A 9,913-nucleotide genomic window follows, 5' to 3' on the forward strand; every position below is an offset into this window, starting at 1 on the left:
TAATTTAATTTTTTTTATCTTTTCAAAATTAGTTTATTACTAGTATATAATAGTCAATTTACTAGTCAATTTTTATCTTTTCCGGTCCTTCCTTCACTGTCTTTTTTTAACTTACTACTATACTCCTTACTAGCAATTAATTTAATTTTTTTTTTATCTTTTCAAAATTAGTTTATTACTAGTATATAATAGTCAATTTATTTTATTCTTTTTCAAGTCCTTCACTCACTCTCTGCTTAGAACTTTCTCTTTTTTAAAAGTTTTATCTGACATGTAACTTAAAGAACGAAGAATGATGGAGAAGTAAAATATATTTTCTTTACAATAATAGGAGGGTTGTTGTTGTTGTTGTTATTGTTGTTATTGTTTACAATAATAGGAGGGCAGTTGGATCCACGTAATGACTAATAAAGTTTACCATTTGAAGATTGTAAAACAAAACTAACTCGATTCTTCCCTTCCATATGTACCTTCACAAGTGGCTTGTGATTTTCTATGCATTAGCAAGATATATATTTGATTATTTTCTCAATTCTAATTAATGATACCTAAACATTTAACTCATCGTATAGCTACAATTACATCGGGACATTCTATATAAAAACTTACATATTAAAGTTTAAACCTTTGCCCTTTGCGTATGAAAATGCATAGAGTTCAGGTACAAGCCTATAATGTACTTTTATTATATCAGTACCAAATTAATTATATTCGATAATATTAAATTTATATTTTGTTGATATGTTATCATAATCATTTACGTCTTCATAGAGTTGCCTTTTGTCGCTAGTAATTTGCATATATAAAGTGATGGTGCCCCCATCGCGCTAAAATCCTAGGTCCGCCTATAGTAAGTAGGTATGAGAAATCCTGAAAATAAATTATCTTGAAGGTCCCAAAATCACCGTAAAACCAGTGAAGCATGGTATCGAGAAAAAGACACCGGTTGGGGGTAGGATGGTATAATTCATGTTCTATAACTACAATGCATATTTTATCCATATATTTTGAATATGAGATATATAACCGTGATTGTCTATTATACAATTGTTACCTTGCGCTTCGCGCGACGGTTATTGTATAGGTAGTAATAAATTTTGTTTATAACATAAAATTTACGTGTAGCTAGCAGTGGTGATATTGACATTATTATTCAAAAGAAGATGGTTTAGTATCAAAAAGATGAATTTAACAGTTGTAGATTATTTGTAACGTTATAGTCATATCACATATGTTTGGTCTTTGGTGCACTACACCTATAGAAATTGATATTAATAGGATGAGTTGATATACACCATAAGATTGATCGTGGATTGATAATGGATTTGTTATGCATCCACCGTTGCAATAATCACAGTCTTTGCTTAAGCATATCAATTATCTAGTCATACACATTTAATTTTACAATTTATATAGGACATTCAAATAGCTATACTATATATGTTCACTAAAATAATAGTAATTTTTTTTGAACCGCACAACCAATGCAGCTGTATAATTCCCATCATCAACATATAATCTACTATGCCATTCATGTTTAATGCAACTCTTACATCAAACTATTCTGACATATTGCTTGTACATATCAAAACGGTTGTTACATTTGAATACTCTTATCATATATATGTTCCTCTTAGTATTTGCGAAAGAAATTAATTTTTAAATTCTTCGGATTACAAATTATTATTTCACACGCCTGTGACCCAATATATTGTCATTGAATCTCTTGTATTTGTTCCACGCGACAGAAAATTTTTCCTTCTCATATAAGTTCTCCCGTTTAAGTTGTTCAATATCAAATTTTAGTGATAGTGCATACGAAATTAAGTTTCAATTTAACTTCTACAAGTTATGTATCTAAGCTTAAAATTTTACCATAATTAGTAAACACATGTAAAAATACTAAAATCTGACTAATTTATTAATTATATAAGTTGTAATTAACAATTTAAGAGAAAAGATGTACGTAGATTCTTTGTCAAATGAAAATTCAGTCTTATTTGTAAACCAAGCCGTTTTCCACCTCATTCATTTTATGCCTTTGTCGGCCATTCCTCTGTTTTAACAGCTTCTCTTCCTCCTTCCCTTTAACCCATGATCTGATCACTCGATCTTTCTCTTTATCTCAAATTTTTATTGTCCGATCTCTCACACAGATCCGATATCTGAACCATTCCCAAATCGGATCCGGGTCGTCCGAACTGATACAAAAAATGGCGGCATCACGTCGTCTCCGTGATCTCCAAGCCCAGCCCGGTAATAAAATCTGCGTAGATTGTTCTCAGAAGAATCCCCAATGGGCATCTGTTTCCTATGGCGTTTTCATGTGTTTGGAATGTTCCGGCAAACACCGTGGCTTAGGTGTCCATATCTCATTCGTCCGATCCGTTACAATGGACTCATGGTCCGAGATCCAGCTCAAAAAAATGGAGCTAGGCGGTAATGATAATTTAAACAAATTCATGGCCCAATATGGAATCCGAAAAGAAACTGATATTGTTACCAAATACAATACCAATGCTGCTTCTGTTTACCGTGATAGGATTCAATCCTTAGCTGAGGGTAAACCCTGGCGGGACCCACCTGTTGTTAAGGAGGGTAACAATAGCAGCAGTAAACCTAAACCTCCGTTGAGTGGAAGTAGAAATGGAAATTACGGTGGTAATTCTAATTCTGGTTGGGATAATTGGGATAGTTTTGATGATGGAGGAATTAATGGCGGTAATAATAGTAGTAATATGAGGAGAAATCAGACAGTGAGTGATTTTAGGAGTGGTGGAGGTAGTGGTGGTGGGCCTGCTAGATCGAGGTCTACGAATGATTTTACGCAGGACCAGTATGAGGCGTCTGCTGCGAATAAGGACAATTTTTTTGCTAGGAAAATGGCTGAGAATGAGTCCCGGCCAGATGGTGTACCTCCTTCTCAAGGAGGGAAGTATGTTGGATTTGGATCAAGTCCTAGTCCAATGCCTAGGAATAATTATAATAATAATAATTCGCAAGGCGATGTTCTTTCAGCTGTTACTCAGGTATAAACATTGAGCTAATTATTCCTATGTTGCTTATTGTGTGTTATGTTTATCCATGTACTAGGATTTAACTTATATGTATTGACAATGAAATTCTTTTGCAGTATAAGTGTAGTTTCACATGTTTTAGCATGTTATGTATCTTATTTTCTCGGTTATACATTATGCCTAATGTAGGCAATTATGATCCATCATTTGTTTATAAATGAGCCAATACTGTGAAAAATGACACAGTCACTATATAGGAGTTGAACTCATTTACGTATAGCTGATGAGGTTTTGCTGCTTGATGTGTGCAGGGATTCGGTAGGTTATCTATGATAGCAGCCTCAGCGGCACAGGAGTTGGGCTCTAAGGTACTTTGAGTTGACTTTTATACTAAATTGAAAGTCCATTAATCTTCTGATTTTGCGGAGGTGTCGTCATAGTTAATCACTGCATCTCTTTTTCCCCAAGTACATATGATGAATATTATGAAAGTGTGAGGCAGTAATACTAAACAGAAGAAAAATGAGGTTTTCAAAGAGCTGACAAATAAAGGTATTGAAAGATTAAAATCAGGAAATTTGGTGCCTAAAAGTTTTCTCAAGATGGAAAATGGGGCATCTCTGTCTTGTATGTAGAAACTATTTTGATTTTTCCGTTCACTTTCTTTTCTATTAATTTGTTTTTTTTGGTTGAGGATTACTTTTGTTCACTTGCTAATGCTCATAAAGTTAGTATATGTAGAAATCCATCTGCAAGGCATGACGCTTGATGTGTGTGTCAGATTAGAGATGGCACTGCTCTTGTGTAAACACGCACAGTGCAGAATCAGGTTATAGTTGTATCTTTTAGTCGCAATCAGTCAAGTTTTAAGGACAAATTAAAGATTGAATTTTGTTCTGTTTAACGGAACTAACACTAGTTGCTATTAAATTTTAATAAATTCATTTATCTCTTGGTGCTAGTGTAGTTATTATAAACGACACTTTCAAGTTTTAAGTGATGAAGTTGAGTGAATTGCTGGTGTTGAAATTGTGTTCGAGGGGTTTTTTGAGGTTACATGTCATAGCTGTGTTTGCCAATAACTTTTTGGTTTGCCAATTTGAAGCTGCCAGTAGGTGCTAAGTTCACTTGTTTATGAGCTTTGATAAGTTCCACTTTTCTTCACTGTTTACTAAACATAACCTATACTACTTTTAATATTTTTAAATAAGTTCTGTTAGTTCTTTTAATCTCTCTCTCTCTCTCCTTCTCTCTCTTTTATTTTTTTGAGTCCTCTGAGTTCATAGGTATGTTTCTTTGAGGTTTGTTATATCAAGTGAAACACACGAACGTTCATTACCTTAGCTTTCTAGAATCCGTGTACGATAATTTAGATGCATTTTTTAGTGAAGGGAATATTTAATTTCCTTAACACCATAAAATCCATAATTTTTGTAAGTAATTTGATAGTCATTTAGAGGTCATGCATCGATGATTTGAGAATTGCTAGTAATTATATTCACAATGTCATTTTTCAATTTCTTTTTTGGATTTCATTTTCAATAAAATCTTAGCTAACTTTTTAATTATCATGATAATTTACTACTTAGCTAAAATATACTCTTAACTATATAATTACTACTTCTGCAACCAAATATGATGGCGAAAATTACATTGTAATTACATTATGATGTGTAATTATTTATCTAATTACTAGGGTAGTAAGTACAACACCTAATAATTACACAGTGGTGTCCAAACACACACTAGTGAAATTAAGACATGAAAGAAATATAGGTCTGATCCAGTTTTTAACTGAATAGTCTTTTAGTAGTTTGACAACAACACTTTGTAGACCTCGGATTGAACTGATTCAAAAAGCTACAAAAAGCTTAGACATAGATCTACAACTTTTTTGAAGACCATAAGATATAATTCTGTTAGTTGCTATGTTGAAAGCGGCCACAATTCATGGCATGAGTGCTGACAAGCTTTCACTTTAAGAACTAGAAATATTTTTATCTGACTCCCTCCTTTATACTTATCTTGAATTCTTTTTGGTATATTCAGTCCTTAAATGAGTACCTGAATGTCCTTTTAAGGTGCAAGAACTACTTAAATAAGCTAAGGAGGGTTCTTAAGGAAAACTGGAAAAACCACTCTTGAGAGCTCTAGGTAATTTTGGCTTAGGAGGAATTAATCCTTCTTTGTCATTTGGTTCAAGCTTTGGAGCATCAAATTCCAAGGTTTGCACATAAGTTTAGGACTTGGAGCCATTTATTTCTTCAGGTCCTATCTGAAGTATGAAACCAGACAAGATAAGTTGAGTGAAACATGCTCATGCTGTTTTACGTTGGTTTTATGAACTTTCCTGACTTTGAAACTTCATGGAGGACCTTTAAAATGTATTAGTTTAAGCCTTCCTTGTAAGCCTAAGAAATTTTGGGTTAATAACTATTTGAAATTATTTAAGATTTTTCGTATTTTTAACCTCTCGACCTGCACCAAGACCATACAAATTATAAGATGCCTTGGTATCTTAGATTATAAATGGACAAACATATTATATTTTGAATCTCTTGAATAAGATGAGACTCTTGGAAATGCTTAGCCTAGCAAGTTTAGTTTAGTTTAGCTAAGAGGCATCCTTCCTGGGGGATGCCACTAGGAAAAATCGAATTTGAGATAGTCTTTCACTATAATGGATCTTAAGGGAAGCACGGATATGAAGCAACTCTTTCTTGCACTATATCATAACCAAACCTTTCCTCCACGTTATTACGAGTCTTTCTCCACCTCTCTTGTTTTTCTTATTCTTTTGGGATAGGTTCCTCTCCTCTTGTTATAGACGTTAATGGTAAAACTTCAAAAATGTTTCTCCATGTGATATGCGTTTAGGATTCTGATTCTTGTACTTATCCTTCTTGGAACTCCTGCCAAAAATGAAGAAATTCTCGTCTTGGGAGTTGCCTAGTATAGAAGTCCATATAATCAGTCTCTTACCCTTTATCTTGAAATGAGAAAGAAGATAGTACAATTGAATTGTATTATTAGAAACTGAAATTTATAATATTAGAAACTGAAATTTATAACCTAGTGTTTATAGAACTTAGCAATCATAGGAGAAAAGGTTGCAATGAAATATATAGTTTTCTATTATTTTATAATATTTAACTGAGTTGGGTGGTGTTGTCTTCTGCTGAAGTTCCAGGTTATTTTTGTATTTGATCCAATCACTTAAGAGTCCATAGTGATTACCCAATGCTCCATAGGGATGTGAATTTCTATCAAATGCACAATGTTTTGTTTACTGATTGTGTATATTTAATCGAGTGGTACTCTCTTTCTTTCAAAGTACTGAGTAGTCGTATAGTTCTTCCCGTGTTCATTTTTGTCATATAGTCTGTATTGTAGTGTTTCTAGTAATCAGGGAATTTGAATGTATAATGCTTGTGTAATCCTACTCTTACAGGTGAAAGAGGGTGGTTATGATAACAAGGTGAATGAAACAGTCAATGTTGTCGCGACGAAAACAACCGAAATTGGACAAAAGGGCTGGGGTATCATGAAGGGAGTCTTGGCTTTAGCTTCACAGAAGGTTGAGGAATATGCTGAGGGGGGTTCAAATGGGAAGGACAATAGCTGGCAACGAAGCGAAAATGGACAAAACGGTTATTATCAGGAATTCAATAAGGAGTCTAAAGGATTGAATTCTTCTGGAGGTGCACAATCATCTGGTAGGCATTCCAATTCTGTCAGCTCTGGGTCCTGGGATGATTGGGATAGTAAAGACAACAGGAAGCAAACTTCTACCAAAGGGGCGACATCCAGTAATGACGATGGCTGGGCTGGTTGGGACGATGGTAAGGATGATGGATATGATAATTTCCAAAGTGCATCCATTAATAAACATGGTCATGGTGGAAAATCAGAGTCCAAATGGACGGATGGAGGTTTCCTCTAAGAGTAGCAGAGGTCACTTCTTCTAGTAATTCTTTCCCCTTCCAAATAGATGTCATCCAGATTACCTGTTGGAAGGGTTTGTGACAGAAAATAGTTTATGTATGTACCATTATAAAAGGGGTTTGTTAATTGCCTATCATGTAAAAGAAAAGAGGAAATGCAGGAAACATAAGAGACTGTCACGAAGATGATTGTTTTTGAGGTTAAATTTTTTACTTACTTTTGGATTTGTAATGACCATAGTTGTATTATTATTTCTGCATTCTGGTTCTGTCAATTGGAGATTGTCTTTAATAGCATACTATTTCTTTATGTTGAACCAGAAAGTAAAGCAAGTAAATTGTTCTAGTCCTTATTTGAAATCAAAGGGGTTTGTGCCTGTGACTTTTGGTACCCCCCTCATTTTCCATTTGCCACTTAAATCTTCTCTTCCCTTTTCCTTTAGTACTGTGACATTAAAAAAAGGAAAAGAAAAGGGACCACGATTTATTGATTAGAATCAAGAATTAAGAGTTTGATTCTCCATTTATTCACTTCTACATATGTAGATAAAGGCATCAGCGTGGTACTTTTTTTGAAGAAAAAAACAAGTCAAAGTGAGAATATATTGCATATTTCACAAAGTTAGCTGAAACACTCGTTCAAATACTTCAAAAAGGAGAATTGATAGCAAAACTTGGCCAACATCTAGGAAGCTTCTGCTTTCGATTATTAGGATCCAATTGAAACCTTGAGCTTTTTGGTGTTGATTCAGAGTTCGTAATTTACCAAAAAAAAATGGCGTCGCCCGGACTCGAACCGGAGACCTTCAGTGTGTTAGACTGACGTGATAACCAACTACACCACGACACCGTTGATGGTCTAAACTTTTTGATCCGTATAATATCCTATGATTGTTTGTCATCGAATTTCATAGGTAATAAAGGGATCAGAAGGTGTTATCGGAATTTGTCAAGTTTAACTACCAGAAACTAACTATAATCATATTAACATTTTACTCCCAAGAACAAGAATTCCTAGACAAATCTTATTCTTTGAAAAGATTATTATCCAAATTATTGAAGCTGTATAAGTAGTGTTTGTCATGTAATTTTAACAAACCAAAAGCAGGGAAAAAGGCACAATTGGTTTAGAGCCAAATGAAGAAAACACTAGAAAGGGAAGAAATGGATACAAGTTTAAAAACGAAACGAAACCAAAGGTAGTATACGTTCGGTTGGTTTTCGCTAGATATTCATGAACATGTGGTTTATCTTGAACAAGTGTTTCTCATGAAAGTTTTTGCATTCATTTTAGTAACTAATAACTTGTTGATCAACGTTTGTTTTTCTGCTCTTTCTAAATTTTGTCATGAACATGTCTTAGACCATTTTATATGGAGTTTCGGAAAATTTTCAAACAATTTTCGCCTAACATGCTTATTTATCTTCCATAAGATTAAGCAATGCTTAAAAAATGTAATAACGTAAACGGGGTTGCTGAAATCTGGGAAAAAAAAAAGATGGAAAAAAAGAATCTATATCTATATATAATATAAAGCTAGGCATATACAAGATGATGTGACACCTTTCTATGACCAGCATTCTTATTATCTTTTTTCTCAATTTTTTGCATTTTTTTCCCTTCAGTTCTCTATATAAATTATCTACTTATTATATTTATGCATTAAAAAAATAAATGTTCCTTGGCAATAAAGCCCACCGCCTAATTGAGTTAAAGCCCACGTTCTAAAATTTATGATACACAAATGTGCAACGTTGATAAAAACTGAAAAATTACTTTAATTCCCAAAGACTCACATTTAAAACTCTTAAACGTATTTTATTTTATTTATTAAAATCCATTAAGCATTACAATTCCACATCAGTTATAAACCTTTACATCTCCCCGGACCTATAAATATCCCCGATTAAGGTAGTCTTCACTCATGTAGTAACTTTCTTTCATCTTGATGTTATGAGCCTTCAATTTCTTTCTTTTTTATTTTTGGTGAATGGGATGCTGTTTATCCTCAATCTACCATGTCTGTAATGATTCTAATGTAAATTTTTTTATGTGCTTGCTATTTTATGCAAATTAATTTTTATTTTTCTTGGTGTTTCAAGAAATAAAAGAGAAACAGGTCAAGAGTACGTAAGAAGGACTACTAAAGTATTTGGCACTGCAAAGAGGATCATTCAATCCAGAAATTATGATAATGATGACATGCAGATAAAGCAATCCTAGCAGTTATACCACCTTTTTTATTTTATTTTTGGTTGAATTATAGTATATTATTTTGCTTAAATTTATTTGATTTGTTATCTTTTCAATCATGAATTCATAATACATAAAATAGCAGGTGGGAACAACTGAAAACTTTCTTGAACGTGGAAGGAATTAGGAAGTCCAATTTATTGTGGGGGTGACAAAATTACAAATACTTTCTAAGTCTCTTCTAAGAACCTTCAATTCGAATAGATTCATATTTTTTTTACTCTTCCATTCTTATATTCGATTTTATTTTAAAAACTCAGATCAATAATGCTTTATATATATCTTTAATCACATACACTATTATGCTATTATGTTTCACTCTTTTAGGTTACCTTTTTTTTATTATACCTTTGAGTCTCTTTGGTTACATGCTCTCTTTACTTTTGAAAAGTTAAGAGGAAAAAAAGGAGACTTGACTTTTTATTTCTTGAAAAATGAACAGGTACTGAGTAAAAAGGAAAACGGAAGAAGGAAGAAATAGAAGAAGAAGGTAAATGAAATGGAAAAGGAAAGGTAAAAAAACTAGAGAAAATATTCATAGAAGTTGATTCAATTGGTTGCAGCGTTGAATCAGTTTTACTTTTCATTTTTCCCTTAATTCTATCTTATTTTTGTTGTCGTCATCCTTTTTGTCTATATATCTCTTTAGCCAGCAATATTATTTATCTTTTTCCCCTATTTTTTGGCTTTATCTCAGT

The 9,913-nt window shown here is 33.1% G+C and overlaps 1 protein-coding gene and 1 non-coding gene across 2 annotated transcripts; one reads left to right on the forward strand and one right to left on the reverse strand.

Moving 5' to 3' along the window:
- Window positions 1-1,959: 1,959 nt before the first annotated feature.
- LOC107800826 (putative ADP-ribosylation factor GTPase-activating protein AGD6) lies at window positions 1,960-7,276 on the forward strand. The gene is made up of 3 exons (XM_016624070.2): window positions 1,960-3,029; window positions 3,329-3,385; window positions 6,469-7,276. Exons 1-3 carry the CDS (start codon window positions 2,214-2,216, stop codon window positions 6,958-6,960), a joined length of 1,365 nt encoding a protein of 454 aa, XP_016479556.1. The 5' UTR covers window positions 1,960-2,213; the 3' UTR covers window positions 6,961-7,276.
- A 461-nt stretch (window positions 7,277-7,737) lies between these two features.
- Window positions 7,738-7,811, reverse strand: TRNAV-AAC (transfer RNA valine (anticodon AAC)). Its single transcript has one exon. It is a non-coding gene; the product is annotated as a tRNA-Val (tRNA).
- Window positions 7,812-9,913: the final 2,102 nt, after the last annotated feature.

The sequence above is a fragment of the Nicotiana tabacum genome, chromosome 5 (genome assembly GCF_000715075.1).
Source record: "Nicotiana tabacum cultivar K326 chromosome 5, ASM71507v2, whole genome shotgun sequence".
Taxonomy (NCBI): domain Eukaryota; kingdom Viridiplantae; phylum Streptophyta; class Magnoliopsida; order Solanales; family Solanaceae; genus Nicotiana; species Nicotiana tabacum.

Excerpts from the sequence above, each read along its gene's own strand:
- LOC107800826 (XM_016624070.2), top strand. The coding sequence starts at position 2,214 with ATGGCGGCATCACGTCGTCTCCGTGATCTCCAAGCCCAGCCCGGTAAT. Across the intron at positions 3,030-3,328 it reads TTCTTTCAGCTGTTACTCAG|GGATTCGGTAGGTTATCTAT; the intron begins GTATAAACATTG and ends TGATGTGTGCAG. Across the intron at positions 3,386-6,468 it reads CACAGGAGTTGGGCTCTAAG|GTGAAAGAGGGTGGTTATGA; the intron begins GTACTTTGAGTT and ends CTACTCTTACAG.